Below are 22,387 nucleotides of genomic sequence, written 5' to 3' on the forward strand. Positions count from 1 at the left end.
TTTTTAGTCAGTGAATGTCCTGCTAGTGAAAGTTTGTTTCGCTTTACCTTATTTCACGGCTTGCTCAACGTTTTATGTGAAATGTTTTTTGACTTCTGTAGTTTATTTTCACTCTTCTCTGATTCTGCTAAGTGCTTTTAAACAGCAGTTGTTCAACAAAGCAATCTAAACTGAGCAGAATCCGTATCGAAAAACGAAATCAAAATAGTCGGGGTAAACCCATAAAGACCAATTTTAGATGCCCGCTAGTTAATTGCTCTCAAACGAAGTTTGTAGCAATTATATTAGTTCTGTTGGTCTTTTTATGCGATTTTTTGCTTGAGTAATTTTTCTTCTGACGCATTTGACTTTTCTTCAAAAACTGCATAGACAGGTAGCGCCCAGGGGGCATTAAGTGCTCTTAGTGCCTTTCAGCTCACTAGTCTTCAAGTATGCGATTCACAGAATCTGTTTTGGGGACTTATTTTTATGGTGCGAAGTGCGGTTCTTAGAGATTGACCCCCCCCACTGTTGCCACACTCTTAACCCCTCGGTGCACCCCCCCCCCCCAAACCCCGCTGCTCTCACTTACGCCCCTTCAATTAATCAAAAGCTAGCCTCACTAAACTGTGCCTAGCTACTGACAAAGCCAACCGCTCGCCGATCGTTTGAGAGCAATTCGCCCGACTTTAGTCGGTTATGTTCGAACTTTGTTCGTATACGCCTTAGATAAAAGCTCTAATGCGTCTTGGCATTTATACTAGCCCAATCATCCTCTCATTAAGAAAAATGGGCATACATAACTACGAAATCCAATCAAAGTAGGTCTCACTTTCATCGTTTTTATCATTGTTTTTCTGTTCCTTCATTCCCAATAGGTGTTTTGGGAACCAACGGTGGCTTTTTTCCGGGCAATCTGCTGGGTATGTTTGAATTTGTTTATGAACTCATTTGTTTCTCTTTTGCGTCAGCTTTTAGGTCAATTATATGTGATTAGTAATTAAGTTTTTGACTTACCCGCTCGCATAAATGACTCTGCAGCCAGTCGATGAATTTCAGTAGAGATGACTAAACGAAGCCCCCAACATCAATGCTCACATACTTGGGATGAGCTTCTGACTTTTTTAAATCGAAAACAGTTTTGTGCAATCTCTATTCTTTGAGCTTTCTCCTTGTGTCGCGTGACAGTTGCATTCAGTCTGGCCCTGAGAATTCCGAAAATTAATGGGCGTTTATTTCATCTCTTCTTTTTTTCTTTGTGTCAATTCACATAAAAATAGAAGTGGTTTTTTCGGGGGTTTTTCTGGCAATCGGTCGGCTATGTTCTTTAAATGCTCTCAAACGAAGTTTGTAACAATTATTCGGTTCGAATTGGTCTTTTTGCAACTTTTTCCTGATCAATTTTGCTTTTAACCATTTGACTATTTTGTTTACTTTTTGTACTGAGCTGTGCACTCAATTTTTTTGCTAGCTTTCTGAATTTAAGCCATTATCAAATCAAATATATGAATTTTTGAAATGAGATGTTTAAACGTGCTTTTCTTGTTATGAAATCTAAAGCTTTTTAAACTGAAAAATTTGTTTCAGATCTTGAAAAGGATCTGAAAAGTTTCAGATCTTGAAAAGGAGAGCTCAGTTACTACTTAATGATTTTCAAAGCTTATTTCTTCTCGAAAGGAGCTTAAAATTAAACTTTCTTTTTTGCTAAATCAACAATTTGTGCTGGCTACAAGTAAAAAGCTTTGAGCAAATTTTTCAATTTGATTTAAGATTGGATATCATGATCTTCACCCCCTTTTGTTTCGCTGCTTGTTTTGTTCAATCGTGTTCTCTTGTACATCAGTGGTACCTATTCGTACAATAAATATTATAAAGAGTAATTTGAAAACAAAAGTAATGAAATGTTAATGAAATGAAAATAGCATCGAAGAGAAACTATATTGTACTTAATTTAAGGTTTTCATTTTGTATGAGATGGGGAACGCACTGAAACTGAGCTTCAAAACATTTTCTTTAAAGAATTTACAGTAAATAACTTAGCTGCCAAATGAAATTCAATTGAAAGAATAAAAATATTTACAGATTTTTTCCAATTTTTTAATTTCTCTCGAAGTTTGAAGCAATTCTTGTCAGTAAACGCGTTGGTCTTTTTATGCAAAATTTTTGCTCTACCATTTTTGCGATTTTGTTTTAGAACATTCGGTGACTTCTCAAGTAACTTTCTCATGCTTCACTTCTTCATTTCGAGTGATTTCAATTGCTCTCATTTGGAATTGAAGATTGTTGTTAATGTAGAAGTGATTGTTAGCAGTCGAGCATGAACGCCATTGTAGTTTCGAGGGTTCTATCAGGTCTGAGGTTTTTGCACCCAAAAAAGTTCCTACGCTACAACCCTAAATGATAATCCTCCGCGCTCCGTTGTTCGCGGTCATTTCATTCGACGTTAGTGGGTTTGTTTCAACTGTTTTAGTCTATGAAACGATTGTTTGTATGTCCCACATTTTAAAACCAACAACGTGATAAATATGTGGCAGCACCCTTTTTGCCAACTATTGGATTTTTTTATGGGGTATTCCAAGACATGTGTTATCGTTTTGCAGTTCTCCGTCTAGATTGTAACTCCAGGACAATCTTTCCGGAAAATTGCTTTTTGAAAAGTTAATGACGTAAACATTTTTAGCACATTTAGACTCTATCGGCTGGTTTTGTGGTGCGTTTGACCATTTTTTAAATGATTTTGCACCTTTTTAGCTATTCTGTGTTTTCGCTATAGAATCGTCAAAAGAACTGAGTAGAATCGTGAGTTTTGCTAATACCTTGTTTGCTATACGTGCTTAAGAGGCCTCTGAGAGCATGTTTTTAGAGCTCTCGATGAGCATGTTTAGGAATTCTCGAGCAGCATGATTAAGACAGATTGCGAGAGGTTGATGACCGAAAAAGTTGGTCTCTTAAAAGGTCAAGTCCGAAAAGTGCAAATACCAGAAGATTTATTGATCGAAATGCAAAGCGAGCCATTTACCGGAAAATCCAGATGCCAAAAGGTGCACGCACCGTAAATAACATGTCGCGCAAGAAAAATCGTGACCCGAAAAACGTATGTCAAAATAGAAAGATGCAAAGAAAGGGTAGTGTCAAAGAAAGGTCTAGTGGAAAGCAGTTCTTCGAAAAGCGCTGATTTTTCTTTTCCCTCTCCTTCTCTTTATTAATAGCTACGATATTGGTAGCTTAGCAGAGCTATGAATGGCCCTTTTTGTTTTCTATTTCGGTTGTGAACATGAGGTTACACTACTTCCGACTTTTTTGAAGTAGGTTTTTAGTGCATCCTTTTTGTTTGAAATCTGGATATCCGATATTTTAGTTTGCCTGTTTTCTTGATTTCAGCGTGGTCTAAATTGTGCTTTCCTTCACATTTTTAAGCACTTTTTGCTTTCGAAAGTGAGGTGAAATTTGCTCCAATTTTTTTTTTGTATTTTAAGCTGCATGGAGCTTCTGCTATTGCTTTAAACTGCTTGGAGGAGTTTTTAGCTAACCGCAAAAACATGTTGGAACTAGCTCCCGTACTTTTTTCGAAGGCGTTTGTTGTTAACATAGAAGTGATTGTTAGCAGTCGAGTATGAACGCCCTGCAGCTTCGAGGGTTCTATCTCGGCATTTTGCACCCAAAAAAGTTTCTGAGTCACAACTCTAAATTAAATCCCCCGCGCTTTGTCGTTCGAGGTCATTTCATTCGACGTTAGTGGTTTTATGTTTAAACTGTTTTAGTCTATTAAACGATTGTTTGTATTTCCCACATTTTAAAACCAACAACGTGATAAATATATGGCCGACCTCTTTTTTCCAACTATCAGTTTTTTTATGGGGCGTCCCAAGCTTTGTGTTATCGTTTTGCAGGTCTGCGTCTAGAATTGCAGGACGATCTTTTCTGAAAATTGAATTTTGAAAAGTTAATGACGTAAACATTTATAGCACATTTAGACTCTGTCGGCTGATTTGGTGGTCCGTTTGACCATTTTTTATTATTGATTTTGCACCTGTTTAGCTATGTGTTTTTGCCGTAGAATCGTAAAAAAAACTAGAATCGTGATGCAATCCTATATGTGTATGACAGTTTACAAGGCACCATGTTTAACTAAAGGCAAAAATCCATGCTTAAGAGGCCTCTTGGAGCATGTTTTTAGAGCTCTCGCATGTTTAGGAATTCTCGAGCAGCATGGTTAAGACAGTTTGCGAGAGGTTGATGACCGGAAAAGTTGGTCTCTTAAAAGGTCAAAGTCCGAAAAGTGCAAATACCAAAAGATTTATTGATCGAAATGCAAAGCGAGCCATTTACCGGAAAATCCAGATGCCAAAAGGTGCACGCACCGCAAAAAACATGTCGCGCAAGAAAAATCAGTGACCCGAATAAAGTATGTCAAAATAGAAAGATGCAAAGAAAAGGTACTGTCCAAACAAAGTTTTGGTAGAAAGCAGTTCTTCGAAAAATGCTGATTTTTCTTTTCCCTCTCCTCTTTATTAATAGCAGCGATTTGCCTATGATTTCTTGATTTCTGCGTGGTCTAAATTGTGCTCTCCTTCACATTTTTAAGCAGTTTTTGCTTTCGAAAGTGAGGTAAAATTTGCTCCAAGTTTTTTTTTGTGTTATTAGCTGCTTTTTGGAGGTTCTGCTTTTGCTTTGAACTTCTTGGAGGAGTTTTTAGCTGACGGCAAAAGCAGGTTAGAACTAGCCCCCGTACTTTTTTCGAGGCCGTTTTCTTGACATTAGTCGGCTGTTTCATTCTCATCAAAACAGAACGTATCAACATTCTATTTATATACAACTTCAGCAGCTTTGATTAGTATTTCTGGCCATTGCGCTCTTTACCCTTGCTGAGATTTTTTCATTTAATCCAGGATTGTTTATAATTTTTCAGTTTCCAGTGAAACCATCATTGAAATTAATATTGGGATGCGCACATATCTTGGTCCGAAGGTTTTTGAATTAATATTTAGATTGCTTTTATGGACCTGCTAGTTTTTACTGAAATGCGTGCATGCACTCTTCAGCGAGTTTTTTGTTTTCGCCTGATACGTTTTTGGACACGTGGCGTTTCGCACTCAAAAATGACTTTTTTTCAAGAGACTTTTGCTTACTTTAATTGAATGAGATAACGCTAACTGAGTAAATGTCAATCTAAATGAAAGTTATTTGAGGGTAGCTAATAGATGAACGTAAGTTATACAGTTTCTTCAAAATCAAATTGACATCACTAGACATTAGTAAAGGAAACGAAAACTGAAATTTCTTAGGTTAATTTTTCACAATTGAGAGTGTTGATAGGCACCTTGGTTATGTACTTTTACGGTATCCGCTCAACTTCTTGGTATTCGTGTTTTTAAGATCTTTTTCTCTGTTGGCGTATTTTTCAGCTGCGATAGTGATTATCAGCCTTTTGGGCGGAGCGATTATTGACCTTCTGGTTTTTCATTGCGTCAAAGTTTAATACGACCATTGATGTCACGCCCACTGCAAATCAGCTATTTGTTCACTCGTTCAGGGGGCAATTTACGAATTACGTGGGGTCATTTTCATATTTTTATTAAGTTGAGAGTTGTTTAGTCGGTCACTCGTGATTTTGCTCTCTCAAATCGACTTCTCTGTTCATTCAAAATTAATTTTGTTGACTTTAATAAGATTATTTAAAGTGTAAAAAGGACGTTTATTAGGTCAAATTTATAGTACAGAAGTCTAAATCATTTACAGAAAGCACAAAAATTGGATTTAAAGAAAAAATTGTAGAAAATTGTAGGTCTCATTCTTTTCATTGGTATTTTGGACTGCAGGTGTACAACCTATTGCAGCTATTTCCCGGTGACCTGCCAGATATTGTTAATTGCTCTTGAAGGAACTTCTTAGCAATTGTTGCAAACGTGTTGGCCTTTTTTTGCATGCAAATTTTTTGCTTGACCATTTTGCGCTGTTCTTCTAGAACATTCGGGCCTTACCCATGAAATTAAGCCCCCCCCCCATTATCGTATAATTACCATGATTGGGGGCTATAGGTTATCTAACCACTAAGTTGGGGGGGGGGTGTATAATGGGAAAGACCCGAACATTCTTCGACTTCTCAAGTGATTTTTCACACTTTCGTTCTTCATTTCTGAGTGATCTCTATCGCTCTCGCTCCGAAGTAAAGCTTGTTGCTAAAATTAAAATCAATTGCAGCATACCGAAGTGAAGGGCCTGAGAGCCGAGTGGGTAGTGCTTCTGGTCAGAGAGTGGAAGGTCGATGGTTCGAATCCCGAAGTGGTTTAATATTTTTGCGCCCTAAAAGAGAAATTTATCTAGGCTACAGCCTATCTGAGTTAAATTGTCTCGCTTGTCGTTCAAGAGCAATTATTCTGACATTAATCGGTTTATGTTTAACTATGTGTTTTAAAAGAGCTTTTTGATGAGAGTAGCAATGAAGTAGAGATTTTCTGTTAACCTGATCATGGGAAAAAAAATCATTTTGAAATGCCGAGTTCTGAAGCAGAGCTGTTTGTAGTTTTTTTAAGCATTTCGTTCATATAAAGGGCTGTGTTTTAAGGTAATAAACAGTTTGTGGCTTCTGAATTGTTCTGATTCTCAATTCGAAGCAGCTGGACTCAATGACAGCAATTTACTACTAAAACTGCATTGGAAAATGCGCCAAAATTGTTTTTTTGCCTTTGATATTTTGAAAATGGTCTTTTGAGGCGTCCAAAACCCCTAATAACGTCAATTGAGGCTACTCGCGAAAGAGGAAGGCTGTATTAGTATTGAGCCTCCACCAGGACCTTTTCCGACCTCAATCGGTTGTTGATCGAACTTTTGGATACCAATCGTACCTAACTGTTATTTTCAAGTGGCATTTATATGTCCATGTTGTTGCAGAGCTGGCCATTATTATAGTTAGTTACAAATTCTCCCGCGGTTAAATGCTTCTGAAATTTATAGGTTTAACCATTTATAAGTTTCCTCAATTGCTTTAAGTTTATGTAACTTTTTTTGCTGTAGTTGTAGCTCGCCCCAGTTTTTGCAATAAATGCCATGGTTTGACTCACTTACCAACAATCAGGTGTCTTAAATATGATATCTAACTATAGGTTCCTTAGTATAACAGCTATAGGTATCTTAAAGAACAAAATTGATTATGATAAACGACTCAAGAAACTCTCTCCTAAGTTCTTGCAAAATAGCTTCTGCCTCAAAAACTCTTTTGATAACGTTATTACTGATAACAAAATAGTCCTGTTTCTCAATTATAATTCTTATAAAATACGTGATTAAATTGGAAGCGCTTATAGCTTTTTCCCAATTCTCATAGAACACTTAAAACCAATTTTCATTTTAGATTCGTAACCACGAAATTAGTTTTACTGACTCTGAAAAATTACTCAAATAAACCGTCCGGTTCTTCAGATATCCCATCATGGACTCTTAAAGATGTTTTTAGCTGAGCCAATGAAATGGCTTTTTAGCATATTCTTAGCTGAACGAAAATTTCCTGATCTCAAAAAAGCAATTGTTAATCCTATTTTTGAATAAAAGGATACAACTCTTTGCCTGAGAATTACAGATCAATCACAAGATCACTCTTAAAAGTATTTGAGTGTTTGCTTCGTAAGCAAGTCTTAGAAAATCTTGAAAAGTTTGCATTGGTTTCCCATACTCAATTTGGTTGTGGTAACAGAGTCTCAACAAACTCTACTGTACAAAAATCAGAATAAATTTATCACTGCAGCTTTACTAGATCTATTTAAAGCTTTTGATTCAATAAATCACAAGATACTTCTCCATAAGTTGCATGATTGAGGATTTTCTTGAAATGAAATAAATCTAATCAATAGCTATCAATCACACATGCTACAAAAAACCATTGAATCATATCGAATCTGATTGGATTGAGCTATATCAAGGTGTCCCACAGGGGACATTTTGAGTTGCCCTTGTTTCACCTTTATATTAATTACTTGAACCAACTCATACCTTCTAATGGAAAAAATTTTTTAATACGTTGGCCATACTATCATTCTTGCATAGAATACTTCTTGAATTAGCAAAACAAAATCTCGAACAATCCTTAGAAAAAATATCTGAATCTTATGAAACAACGTCAAATGCTCAATGACTCTAAGACTGGATTTATTACATTCTCCGAAAATCAAAACTTGAAGAGACCAAACAGAAACAGACCAGAAACAGTTTCTTGGTCGGTAAGCACAGAATACCATATATCAGTTGCTTGATATATTTTGGTGTATATTTTGATTGGAGTTTAAGTTTTCAAAAATAATTTAAAAATTTCGCAAAATGGCAGCAAGTATTAACGTATTTCTTGACGTATTAACGTAAAAACATTAAAACGCATTTCTTGCCCGTTCCCTAAGCAAACAAGAATACTACTTCTGAACACCTTTTCGTTTACGCTACTCGGTTCTTTTTCTCGCCAGTTCGATAAAGCTGCTTCATTACGTTGGAGAAACAATTACGCTTGGCTGTGAAGACGTGCTTCAATTGCAAGAAATACGACGTTTCATCTGATCTGTAACTAAAACATCAAGTTCTTCCAGTAAAGTTTTTCTTGGAATACAAAGCACTAAATTATTTTATGAAACTTACCAGAAACCAGCTTCCAATTTTTGAAAGACCACACTTACCAACATAAATTTGTGGTACAGCAGGCGAATGAAATTATACGGCTTCAATCACAAAGTAAACTGCACCAAAGAACTCTATCCTGAGTATCGGCTCATTTCTTCATAATAAATTTCTCAATTTAACTTTAGAAAACATAATTGAAATGAATGCGAGACCATTAGTTTAAGAAGCATCTTAAAATGTTTTTCTTTCATCTATTTGAACAAAACTGGAACAATGCGTCGTACGGCAAGGCATCATGGAAACGTTTTAATTTTTCATAGTACCACTGTCACTTCCGTTTTTTTTTACTTTTTCCCGGCTCTGACTCGCACCTTTTAAAGTGGTTTCTTTTTATAACTTAACGGAAATTCAATGTGGTTTTTTTTAAACGTCTTGTTGTTTCCACATTGGTTTCAATACTTCCGGAGTAGGTTTGGAATCTATTTTGACAATCATTTTCAAATTCAAATTCACTTTGGGCACAAGCCAAAGTAATATATGCAAAAAACACAAAACCAATAATAAGAGCGAACTTTTTGTAAAGTATATATTGTGGAACATCTATTGTGGAACTCTGGAAAAGCTTTATTGTGTAATGGCGAATTACAAAACTCCATTCTCCTTTTTTCCATTCCCCTTTTTTGTTTTTTATCTTAGTAACAAATTTACACCAGAGGACCCGGGGCGCTCCGTGAGTTTTTCTATCTGCGCAGCCTATTCATGCTATATTTTTTTACCAGAGAATAGTGCTTCTGAAAACCTTTAATTTTTTTCCAATCAGACCTTTTTATGCATATCTACTTTTTTTATCGTAGGATTTTTCGTTGTCAATCGTGCTATGATTTATTCAGAAAAAATTTATTTCAGTACTTATTTTCTTCTATGTTCCAACTCGCAGCATCTTAAGAAACAATTGCAGTCACATTTGCAACTTCAATATCTTTCAAAATTGTAACACAAACAGGACAAACTGATGAAGCGCAGTATATACCAGATAGGCCAAATTGTTTCTCTCTGCCAATGTTGGGCCCTGTTTGTACATGGAAACTCAGTACACTGAAAACATGAAATGTGCAGTTCTGTACTGGAGTAGAAATTGCGGCAAAACTTTCAGAAAATAAATTGGGACGCTCTAGAAGCGCAATTTTACTTCATGGTGAAGACCATGATTTCAGGAACATGGTTTAATTTAAGCGCTGGACAATTTTTTTATATAGCGTTAAGCAATTGATTGTCCAGACCATTTTGACAAACAAATTTTTATATTAGCCCTTTACTTGCAATTTTTTTAATATGTATAATGTTTTTTTAAAAAACGCATAAATTTTTCAATTATTCCAACTGAATTTCTAACAACAAAATGAGTTTTTTTACAATAATGAGATTAATGGCTTTAGCTGGAATTTTTAAGGAGAAGGCTGGCCTGAGTGCGAAAAAGTAATTTGAAATTTTGAGAAAAAATAAAAAAAAATTGTCTCATTTTTATCTTCCGTTGAATCTGATTTTTACGTTGACTCAGCTGCAGAACGTTTTAGTTTCAAATGTTTGGCCTTTTTAATAGCAGTAATGAAAAATAGTGACAATTCTCATTTCAATATAATGGTATAGAGTACTGCTCGGTTTCTCTTCGACATTTCAAATCACTATTTTACAACTTTTCTCGCTGTTTCTTACATTATTTCTTAAATAATTTTTGAGTTTCAAGTGATTGTGTTTTTGTCGTGGTCTCGAGCATAAGTAACAAGACAAGAATTTTGTTATTTTGATAACTGAATTCAAAATGGCCTAAACGTACAAAAATTCACAGGTATTTATAGTTGCTATCAGTATAAAAATTTAAAGAACCGTTTAGCTATAGATAAACTGATATTGGTTAATTTAAACCTTACGTATGAGCAAGTTTTTCGCCTTGTCGTATATGGCAGATATTAGTGAAGTTTTTGGGCACTTAAGACATTGTTTTCCTAACCTGAGAATAAGTCATTGGTATCTACAGGGAGAATCGTCAAGTTGGTTTATGGTCATCACGGATGGTGGAAGGTCGTCAAATTTATGGCTTATGTACAGTGATAAACTTGTGGTATGAACAAATTTGAAGCGGCGATTTGGTTCAATTTAGTAGCAACTTAAACTGATCTGATCTGATATCCTCACTTAAATTCTGATTTGACCGATATATCACATCCTCCCTCCTTTTTAAGCAAGTTTGTAGGGATAGCTTGCCCAAATCTTTCTGGCTGTTTTTTATTTTCGCTTGATTGCCCCTGAAGGTTTTTCTTCAGTTACTGAAGTTACTTCATTGGAGTTTGGTAATGCCGTCTATATTGTTCCTACTGTTCTCAGATTGTGAGTCAGTAGATTGCTGATCAGTAGATTCAGTCTTGATGTCATCAAGTTCTAGCCGTGCAATTGGTTTGTCACTAACAAGCATTGTCTTGTTTGAATTCTTTGGCTGCATTAATGAAGTGTTCATTCCTATGCGTATAACGAAGATAGCTGGAACTGTTGATGTGCTAGCTGGTTTGGAGAAGACTGGCTCACACAGATCAAAGTCTGACTTCTGGAAGTCTGATTTTCCGTCCTAGCATTAGTTCCACAGGACTTTTGCCCGCTGTCATGAAAGTATTCCGTTGTGGCATCAAAGCTCGTTGTAGGAAAGCGCCAAATGACACATTCAGATTTGGACTCTAGGCTTGAATAGACTGTTTCACTGTTTGGACCGCTCGCTCGGTAAGCCCATTTGCTCTTGGCTGTGGATGACTCCATTTTGTTAATCCCCAGTGATTCACGCCACTGTTTCAGGTCACTGCTTACAAACTTGCTACCATTGTCTAACTTTTTTGGTAGCCCGAAATTTGCAAAGATTTGACTCAAGTCTATCTCCACTGTTCGTGAAGTTCTATTTCCCACAGGGAAAGCTTCTATCCGGCTTGATCCAGCGTCTTTTTTTACTAAGATATTACCTTGGTCCTTATCGTAACCCCAGTCCGTATGGAGTCTTTGCCAAAATTCTGCTTCTGGCCAAGTAGACTGTTTCCCCTAGGCCATGGCTGTTTTGGCATTCCTTACATTTACTAACATCTTACAAAAATCTTGACTGATGTCTAGCCACCAAGCTATCGTTTGGACTGCTGTTTCAGTTGCATTTTGCCTGGGTGTATCTCATGAGCTTTCGCCATCACCACATGTTAAATTTGGGTGGAATGAAGGGCACACCTTCTCGAAAGATGATTGCGTTGTGGACAGTTAAGGCGTCTTTCCGTTGTTCGAAACCTTTCGCTGCTTCCGAGCACTGTTTCCAGTTTCCGCTTTTTGTTCGTTTGATGACATCTTAGAAAAGTCGATTCGATAGCAGTTCAGTTCTGATGTCTGACTGTGTCACCAGGTCGGATATAAGAAAATCGATATTGTCGAGAGCAAGGCAGACCCGATCATTGTCTTCGTCATCAAAATGTGGTCTGCGAAAAGCATCAGCGTTGGTGATTTGCTCTCCGGGTGTATATTTTAATTCGAAGTCGAATCCCATCAGCGCTATAGCGCATCTCTTGATTCCTGCTGATGCTGTTTTAGGAAGTTCCTCGTCTGGTGCAAAGAGATAATTTAGAGGTTTGTGGTCAGTTGGTATAGTGAACCTCCTTCGGAGCAGGAATTGTTTCAATCTCGTGACCACAAAGACTATTGCAAGTGCCTCTCGCTGAATATTGGAGTAATTTTGTTCGGCCTGTGACAACTTCCTTGAGGCATAGATCACAGGATGCCCTCTGTCTGAGGACACGGCCTATTGTCGTCTTCCCATCTGAAGTGGTCTTTGGTTACAGATACTGAGTAACCATGAAAAGTAACGCTTGAGACGGGTTGAGAGTTGGATTTCTTTTCATTGATAGTGAAATTCCTCTCACGTAGTCGACTTTTGTTAGCAAAGATTTGTTTCTTGTATTGCTCCTTTGTTGTTCCATATACCAGTACACCATCTTGAAAGATGACCACGCCCTTGATTTCTTTGAGAGTTGACTCGATGCAATTCTAGAAGATGGATAAAGAATTCAAGCCCTGAGGAAGCCTGGACATCTTCCTGCACAACAACAATCCTTGTGATAAGTTGATTGCACATATTCTTTTTGCATCCTCGTCCAAATCGATTTGATAATATGCGTGTGATAAGTCAATTTTGCCGAAGTAAGAGGCCCCATGGAGATTATGGAATGTGGTCTCCGTGTCTGGGATTGGATGAGCTTCGTCTATAACTTTGCTGTTAATGTGAACCATCAGGTCACGCATAATCTTAGTACTCCATTTTTCTTCCTCTGCCAAACCACTGGGGATGCATTTGTGGCCCCACCGGGTTGCACTGGCTCCAAGATACCCTGCCGCAACATCGTCTCAAGTTTCTCTTTAACACTGTCTTGTAGAGGTATTGTTCTATCCTTGCAGAACATCGGCTGTGATACCGATATGAGTTTCACATGCGCTTTACATCCTGCGACTGCAGGTATTTTTTCATCACACGCTATGTTGATGCCTTCTTGGAGTATTGTGTCTCTCCCAAGTAGTTCAAATTCTTTGTCGGATTGCTGAACTGCTATTTGTTGTTGCATATACTTACTTCCGTTCCACTCAACATTACATTTTAGTGATCACAGAAGCGTCAGTTGGTGACCATCATAAGCCTCAAGACGTCTGATTTTCCCGTCTAACAGAGGTTCACCAAGCTCAGTCCAGATGAATAATGACATCACCGTGCTATCAGCACCGGTATCAACTTGCATTTTTTTGGTCTTTTACTGTAATGTACTCGCATGTCGCTGACATGTTAAACACGTTTTTCCGTGTATAGTACATTCCCATTTCTGAAGATGTTCGACCAGACAACTTACCCTCTTCCTCGCAGAAGTTGTTCTGCTGGTGGTCTTTCCTGACCTGAGCTGAGTTTTACTTTTGTACATTTGGCAAAGTGTCCCACCTTTTCACAGGTGTTACATTTCTTGTTCAAAGCCGGACACGGCTTTCTTCTGTGTGGCTAATATCCACGTCAATTACACAAGTGACCATTGCCTTTACTACAGGTGAACTTTTCCCTCGGTTTTCTGAAGGTCTTTGAATTAGTATCTCACTTCTTTCACTAACCGGTTTATTACCTGTTGAAGAACTCGCAAAAGCCATTGCTTGACTTCTGAACTGTAGGCTTTCTGTCATTTCAGAATGATTCGTCCTGGGTTTAGTTTTGATGCAGTCTAATAGTCTTAATTTTGCCTCAGGCTCTCTCAAACCAAAGATAAACTTTATTTTTATCAACACCTCCTCGGGGTTGGTCACTGTTTTTAGTGTCTAGTAAAACAATAGCGTGCTTCCTCTCTTGATTCTCCAACGCCTTGGATTCTCCAACATCGTATGATTCTCCAACGCCTTGGACAACGGACAGAAATTTAGCCCTTTCTGCCGTTATAACTTTGGGAGAAATATAATTTCGAATTAGTACTCTGATCTCTTTAAATGGTGTGCCTAGTAGTTTTTTAGTGCTCTTAAGGCTCCTTATTTTTAGATGTGTGTCTTTTCCGCACATATTAAAAAAGAAGTTCGTTACTTGTAGGTCCGAAATTGCACCATCGTTGTTGAGTTTGTCTTCTTTCTTCTCTGCGCGACCTTTCGCCACGAAAGACAATCCACGCAGTACAGGATTCAGCATTGTGCTGATCAAAAATTTGTCGGTCGGTCGATGGTCTGAACGCCTGTAACAATATTTCTTTTAAATAGTTTATTCAAAATGGACTAAACGTACAAAAATTCACAGGTATTTATAGTTGCTATCAGTATGAAAAATTACAGAACCGTCTATATATAAATTAACTGATATTGGTTAATTTAAACCTTAAGTATGAACAAGTTTTTCCCCTTGCCGTAAATGCAGTTTTTTGCACTTAACACATTGTTCTCCTAACTTGAGAACGTGTCATTGGTATCTACGGGGAGGATCATCGAGTTGGTTTATGGTCATCACTGATGGTGGGAAAGTCGAGTTAATCGCTCAAATTTATTGTTTATGTACACTGATGAACTTGTTGTATGAACACAGTTGAAACAACGATTCGGTTCAATTTAGTAGCCATTAAATAAATTTACTTCACCAGCATCAGGTAAGAAAGTTTTGCTTTTATGGAAGTTTAACTTAAACTCTAAGTTTTGATCGTCGCGATATATCACAATTTTTTTTATAGTTTTTCAACTCCCAAAATCATAAAATATTTGCATCAAAAAAGTTTCTGTTAACTAGAGAATCGAGGAAAGTTGAACAGGGTCGGAATATTATATGAATGTATCAGGCGATCTGAGGTCCTGAAAACACAAATTAAACAAACTCAAAATCTTCAGCCTCAGCTTTGCTTGAAATCAGCTGTAGCTTGCATTCATGGATAAATTATCGAAGTCCGCGAAACGAGAAATAAAAATACTTTAATTTTTCCTCAATTGTTTCAAAAATCGTCGTGAAAAGTATTTTCATTTCAACTGGTCCGCTCTTCCACTAGTCTTTCTTCTTCAAGAGTTACGTGTTTTAGAGCAAATCCCCAGACGATAACGTTAGTAGTTCAATTGCTCTTTACAACTGTGTCCCTTCTTATTGAAAAAAAGTGTGATTTAAGACATTTTCCTCGAACTAACAAAGTATTCTTGTTTTATTCTAGGTTTTCTGCTTTTTTAATTATACTGTTTTCAACTTAGCTGGATTTGGTTTTGATAATGGGTAAAATTGCGTCACTGTGGTACAGCTTTTGTAAATTTCTCCTCAATAAATTATTGATTGTAAACCTTCGGTTTTACGTCATATTTTTCACGTGCACTCGGTAGCTTTAGACAAAAATATAGAAGCTAAAGTATGTGTATTTGAGGTATAACCTGTATTGGAACTACCGTATACATATATTCTATCTAACCATGCTGTATGGCTAATAAAACACACTAGCCGCCGTCCTTGATGCATTTACATAGTAGCTTTTGGCTAGTAGTTACTTTAAATCAAGCAATGTTGTATGCTTGCGCGAAAATTCATCTAAACAAAGCGCGCTCTTAGTTAGAATTTGGTGACAAAAGTACAAGGTCCAAATTTTGGTAAATTTTGAACTGATCTCAACTCTCTTCTCTTGACTAGAGTGAACGAATGTAGTTATGGCCATGTTAGCAACCGTTTAATTTGATTTGATAAATTGTAAAATATGTCTTTGCTATCTTCATGCACATTTTATAAATCAAAAGTGAATAGAAAATGCTTTTTACTTTGCATAAAATGATGTCCTTTTTTCTCAGGAGGTGTAGCATAAAAATGTTTGCTGTCTTTTATGTTGTAAAGCACTACAAACGAAAGGTCATTTGGACGGTAATGAAATTTGCGGTAGCTCGAGAAATAGATCCAGTTTTTTTCTTAATTCATAGAAAATTTTTCATTACTTTTGAGTTTTTCCAAAATTAAAAATATATATCTCCCATATAGGCAAAAGAATAATGCGAAAAGCAGTATGACATTGCTTTGAAATCTTGATGAATGTTCTCTATATGGTCATTGCTTCTTTATTTTGATTGTAATACCGTTTTACCAGTGGAAGCATTAACGTGCGGAATTATCGACCTGGTGATTGTCTATTGTGTTTTACATTGCAAATGAAAAATTGCACTAAATTTAAAAGACAGCTGAATTTTAAAAATTTGCATGATAATACAAATAATTCATATATTGACAGATTTTTGGAACGTACGTCATAACTGAGCATCATTCCAATTAAAAGAGATTAAACGTAGCAAATTTAAAAAATGATTGAAAATTTTTTAAAAAATAGCTCCACCTTAATGCGCTGTTCAGTGGAAGACCAAATAGTCAAGCTAGTCTATTTAAGATGTGTCAGTAGTTTTTGGAGCATCTTTTTTCGACAAGTTTGCTGAAAATTGACCGATTCGATGCCAATTTTCCGAACAAGCTTTACAAAACGAATTCCACGAAATTTAGGCAGAAAAATACTACGAAATGGTTTTCCAACCTTAATCACCTTTGGAAAATAAACCTACCAACGTTCTGATGCACATTCGACATGTGAACAACATTTCAACATTGTATGAAAGTTACTAAAAAGTGAACAAAATATTCCAAATTTAACGCAAATTTGGAAATCGAAAGTTAAGAACTCCTGAAGACTGCAAAACTCAAAATCTCAAAATCATACCATTAAAATATGCTAAGCTCGACGGGCTTTTTAATTATTTTCCTCAAATCTTTATACATGAGAAATCGGTCGGCCCAAATTGACTAAAGAAATAAAGCTGCTGATCTTATAACCCCAACCCACCGCCCTAAAGAGCGTCGAAACAAATATTTAAGGCTATTTTTACTGTTATTGAGCTGCTTGATTCGACTGCCTTTCAAGCCGAGTTTTTTTCATCTATAGTTTGAATAAAAACAAAAATTATAACGAAAGGTTTGCATGTGGGAATAAACGGTGTCTGAATCCTATGATGAAATACGAGTGCGAAAAATACAAGTACTAATTATTAAAAGGCGGGAGAGGTGCTTGTGGGTGGGGATATTTACGTACCCCTGAATATATGCTTAATGTGCTTAATACGCTGATGGAGGTTGTAACCTACACCAAATAGCGCTCATTCACTGGCACGGTGAACGGGTGGGTACTAATGCTGTATGTAAACCCATTAGCTTGCGTGTTACTTCTCCCGTTGCTGTATGTTGGTCTACCCCGTTGTTATTCTATGCTCTGCTCAGAACTTCATGTTTAGCTGAAAAAGTTACTGATTGAGAGCATACCTTCAGCCAAATAGGTTTCTAGTCTTTGCTTGTCACGTGTCAACTACTTGTCTTCTGCCCAAACGATGATGATATTCCTAAATATACGCTGATTATATTAAGTGATAAAATCTTTCGGTAATAAAGCAAGTCTGCATCATGTCGGGTGTGGGTATAGTGTCCACGTTTTGTGGATAAAATAATTTTGGACTGGATAGCTTTGATGGTTGCCTTGGTATTGCTGTGTTTTGTGTTGACAGCTGCTGAGTGTGTGCTGGTGGTACTATGCGTCCAAGTTTGTGGAGTTCTTCGACACTTGGTTCATGTTGCTGAGAAAGAAGTTCAATCAGGTCTCTTTCCTCCATCTCTACCATCACTCATCCATTGCTCTCATGACATGGTAAGTCAATTACCATTACATACGTATAATTATACACACGTATCAAATTTCCACCTAATTTCCAGTCAACCTGTTTCTAATTCTTGTCTTAGATAACAATTAGCTTGAATCAGCTAATCCAACGGCAGTTATTACTAGCTTTTAGGGTTTTATCTGAATATAAATAGATAAACACAAACTTTTCAATTGATCTCGAAGTTGAAGGTATTATTGTACTCGATGTCTTCACAAAATCGGGTGACGTTTGTCACGCTCGACTTTTTAATTTCCACGTGATCTAAATTGTTCTCTCATCTACTATTTTAATCGGGTGAACTGAATTTGGTGGTAGTTTCCCGCTAAAAGCAGGGCCGTCGAATCAAAACTCGCCAAAATTGGTCCCCCATTTTTTGGCTGCAAATCTTACTGGTGACCTTCATAAGCACCAAATAGCATTTGGAGCCCCTTAGTGAACCCAATGCCCCTTTTTATCTCTCTCCCCATTCCAGCGGAAGCAGACTGCAGTAGAAGCGAGCGCCCATCAGTCTTTAGAGAGGCATTTGTCCGATATTAGTCGGTTATGTTTACTTATTCTTTCACCAAAAAATATTACACATTTGAAGAGCCTTAAGGCTAGTTAAATAAATACCTTGACGTAATCACAAATTATTAGTCACTTTTAATAATAAATAATAATTGTTAAGCATTAATTGTTAATAGTAACTTGGTGATGTAGTTTTTCATAGTTTTATGTAAAATATGACATTGTAGGTACGCAGTGGTGTTTGTGCCTGGAGGGAGTACCTTCTTCGCTCCTCTTCTCAACTGTTTCGTCCACACTGTCATGTACTTCTACTACCTCCTCTCCGCCATAGGAGTTAACCAGAAGTATCTATGGTGGAAGAAATACATCACCAAACTACAGTTGGTTAGCTAGTTTGTCTAACTAAACAACATTTTTCCAAACTGTTCCCGCATTGAAGTTTTGTTTTTGATATTCATTTAAGAACAACCGGTTGATACATTGTTAATGGTTTGTGTAGCCTTAGAAATTTTATTAATTGCTCTTGAACGAAGTTCATAGCAATTATTGTATACGCGTGTGTCTTTTTTATAGCTGCGAAGCTGTAAGCTGAGCGAAGCTATATTGCGGTGCTCTTGGTTTTTTCTTGTTTCGTCGTCTGACGCTCTTTTTTCGTTTTACATTTGTTCACACAGCAAAGCTGAACAAGTCAAATTTTCTGAATGGCTTCTTCCTCTCACTAACGGCGTTTGCGCGCTTGACGTCATTTCTCACTCTCTTTAGCAAAACTTTTTTGCGTGATTAGATTTTGATCACAAGCGACTTACCGCACTCAATAAAGTGACTTTTGCACTTTAAAACTTAAGTTTAATTTGAATTTGTTTAAGGTCAAAGGAACTCAAATGTGCAGTAAAGGTCCGTAATAAAAGGCTTCTGTGGGATGAGTTTTAGCAAGCTTTATTTATTTATCGCTGAATGTTTTTTACCTAGCGTTTCGAGCGGCGTCGATTTTCTTTTCTATTTAGATCTGTATCTGTTTCTATCTCTATTATATGGCACGCAGGTCTAGTCTTTCGCAGCTATTCGGGCAATCTGCCGGCTTTATTTTTATGCAAATGTTTCGCTTGACAATTTTGCGCTTTTCTTCTAGAAGATTATTTGACTTCTCAAGCGACTTTTTTACGCTTTCGTTCATCATTTTTGAGCGATCTCTATTGCTCTCACTCCGAAGTAAAGCTTGTTGCTAATATACAATAGTTTGCAATATAGTTAAAATAAGTGACTCATAGCGCAGTGGATAGTGCGGGTGCCTAGGGATCGGGAGAGCAATGGTTCGAATGCCGTTGAGGGCGAGTTTTTTGCACCCAAAAATAAAAATTGTTTAGGCTACAGCCCCTGAATTAAATTGCCTCGCCTGTCGTTCAAGAGCAATTCTTCCGACATTTGTCGGTTTATGTTTAGCCATTATAGTTAAACTTTTTGTAATTCTAATGATGTAAAAAGTAAAAATCGTTTACGCTTATTAATAGCCGCGAAGCGATAGCTGAGTCTATTATTGGCCTTCTCTTGGTTTTTACGACTCGAAGAGGAGTATTGGTTTTCTTAAGGTTTTTTTTACCTGAAGTACTATTCGTTCAGACGCTGTTTTGACCTAAAAGTGAAAGTGAGTAAAATTGCCGTGTGAACTACTTTTTTCTGAGCGAAAGAAGATTTTTGATAATGCACTGCGTTTAGTGAATTACTTTTCGACTTTGAAAAGTAGTTTTTGACTGAATGGCACATATAGATAACCGTTTTTAGCCGTTTTTTCGTCTAAGTGGCCGAGTTTTTTGCTTGTAATTTGGTTTTTTGTAGAAATAATTTTTATTCGATGCTATATTGAAATGTCAACCTCGGCAATTGATACCACAGTGTTTTGCAGAGCCTGAAGATGCGTTTCAGGTTCACAATTGGCACATAATTCTTGATTTTTTATTTTTTTTTTTGGCTTTTCATAAATGCAGTCTTAAAAGTTTTTTGACCATTTTTTGCAAAATGTTCCGATGTTTCGTATTTTCTATTTTCCATTTTTGAGGAGGATAGATCTTCGTATCGGATGGCTTGTTATCTTTTCTATGTCTCGAATGCTTAATATTGAAATGATTTCGTTTTTCTTGTTTTTTAAATTTGATTTTTAACTTTCAAAAATCAAGAATGTCATTTTGTTACGGTGTTCCTTACATTGTGTCCATATTCTTCACATTCTAGTTAGTATCATTCTTGCTTCGGGCTGGCATCTACATTTATTTTCGGTGTATTGATGTTGTCAGTTGTTAAATAATTGAATGATTTCAGCTTCTTAGATTTTCGTCATTTCTCTGGTTTGCAATTGATTTCATTCAACATAAGGCAGTACTGAGAGCTGCTAGTGAGACTTTTCCAAAGCATCCACTTAATAATGGTTACTGCAACTTTCTGCCGGCCTTGGTTTTAATTTAAACGATTATTTGCCTTTGAATATTCCTCTGCTGCTTATGTCTTTTCTATGATCAATTTAATTTTTGAATTAGTGTGAAATCATGTTGTCTAGCGTATGTACAAGGAAGAAGTATCTGCTCTTTTTCTTCATAATTGCAGTAATTAGAGGTGTAATTGTAGTGGTTTTCTGATTCTTAACTTTGAGCATTCTTTTTTGAAAAGATTTAACTTAGTTTCTAAAATTATTATCTGCCGTTTGCTTTCTCGATCTTTGAGATTAGAATCATGAATTAAGTATTTGAGGGCAATTGATAGCCCTATCAGTTTTTCAGCCTATCAGTATTTTGACCCTGTTAATTATTTTGGACTTTTTTTAACGTTACCAAACGTTTTCAATAATATAAAATTTCGCTGCGTTTTGTTCTCTTGGTGACAGTGGTTTAACTCACCAAATTTTAGATCAGATCTGGGGAGGTAATGAGTTAATGGTTTAGTACAATTGGTAATGGCTTCCGCTGCATTTAGGGTTTTGGTTTGTGAATTTCTGACGCTTCGAGTTGCTTCCGGAATTCTTCCGTCTATGTTTACAATTCAAAGAATTTGAATTGTATTGAGGCCCTGTCTTTTTTTTAAGATCTGTCCACACGTTTTCACGATTTCTGAAGTCAAATTGGAGCAGTGATTTGGTCACGCCGAAACAGGAAGTGGAGAGAAAAATTTGAGTGGTTTTGCGACGTGAAATTTTTTGCTGTAATTTTACAGTAGAATGCGAAAACGGTGTTTGAACAAAAATTCGCTTTCTCGCTTGTGGTTTTTTGTTCACATGCGGCAATTTCACTTTGATTTTCTGTTTTTTCAATTTATTAGATTGAGTTTTTTCTAATTGGTTTTCCCAATCTATTCATCGTTCTTTCTAGGCCTAGTTTTTTGTTCGAATCAAATTTCAATTTATCGCTATTGGTTTTTTGTTCACATGCGGCATTTTGACCTTGATTTTGATTTTATTTTTTCGATCCGATTTAGAAATGGTTTTTTTCAATTCGCATAATCCGTTCTAGATCTATTTTTTGTGTAGTCAAAGAAAATTTTTTGAGTTGTACGTCATGACTTGTCTTACTATCGCTTTACCTTTTGATCACGTTTTTAGTTTTACATAAGTCACTACTTTCACGTTTGACTTCTGACTTACCTCACTCACTGTTTCCACTGAATGATTTTTAAATCCATTTACTCAATGAATTACTCAAGATAGTAAATACAGTCAAGGTCAAAAGAGCAAAATCAAAAGAGACGGGATAAATCGATAAAGCCCGGTCATTGAGAATTAGGTTATCGAAGTTCATTAGAGTGTTTGCTAGCTGAGATTAGTATTGAGCTGATTGGCTTTCAGTTTAGAAGCTGAATTAAGTATAGTTTTAGAATCCAGCTGAAACTGCACACCGAATTAGAGCTTTTTTGACACTGAAAAAAAATAGACAAAAATTCGGTCAATTTAACTCCTCTTTTTTCTTTTTCTGTTTCAATCCCGATATGAATCAAGCGCGTCAACGGCGGCTATTTTCCGGCAATCTGCCGGCTATGTTCGTTTCTACAATTCAAGGAGATAAGGTCAAATGAGTGCGGGTCACTC

General features: G+C 36.6%; 1 protein-coding gene across 2 annotated transcripts in view; it reads left to right on the forward strand.

Moving 5' to 3' along the window:
* The window catches only part of LOC142345814 (very long chain fatty acid elongase 2-like), a 493,465-nt gene that overhangs the window by 466,986 nt on the left and 4,092 nt on the right, over positions 1-22,387 (forward strand). Inside the window, exons 4-6 of one of the 2 annotated variants that reach the window (XM_075398188.1) lie at positions 15,171-15,191; positions 17,659-17,798; positions 18,549-18,705. In XM_075398188.1, coding sequence (XP_075254303.1) covers positions 15,171-15,191; positions 17,659-17,798; positions 18,549-18,705 — 318 coding nt within the window. The remainder of the gene's footprint in view (positions 1-15,170; positions 15,192-17,658; positions 17,799-18,548; positions 18,706-22,387) is intronic. The other variant, XM_075398189.1, reaches the window with a different exon arrangement.

The sequence above is a fragment of the Convolutriloba macropyga genome, chromosome 9, assembly GCF_964194025.1.
Source record: "Convolutriloba macropyga chromosome 9, txConMacr16.3, whole genome shotgun sequence".
Taxonomy (NCBI): Eukaryota; Metazoa; Xenacoelomorpha; order Acoela; family Convolutidae; genus Convolutriloba; species Convolutriloba macropyga.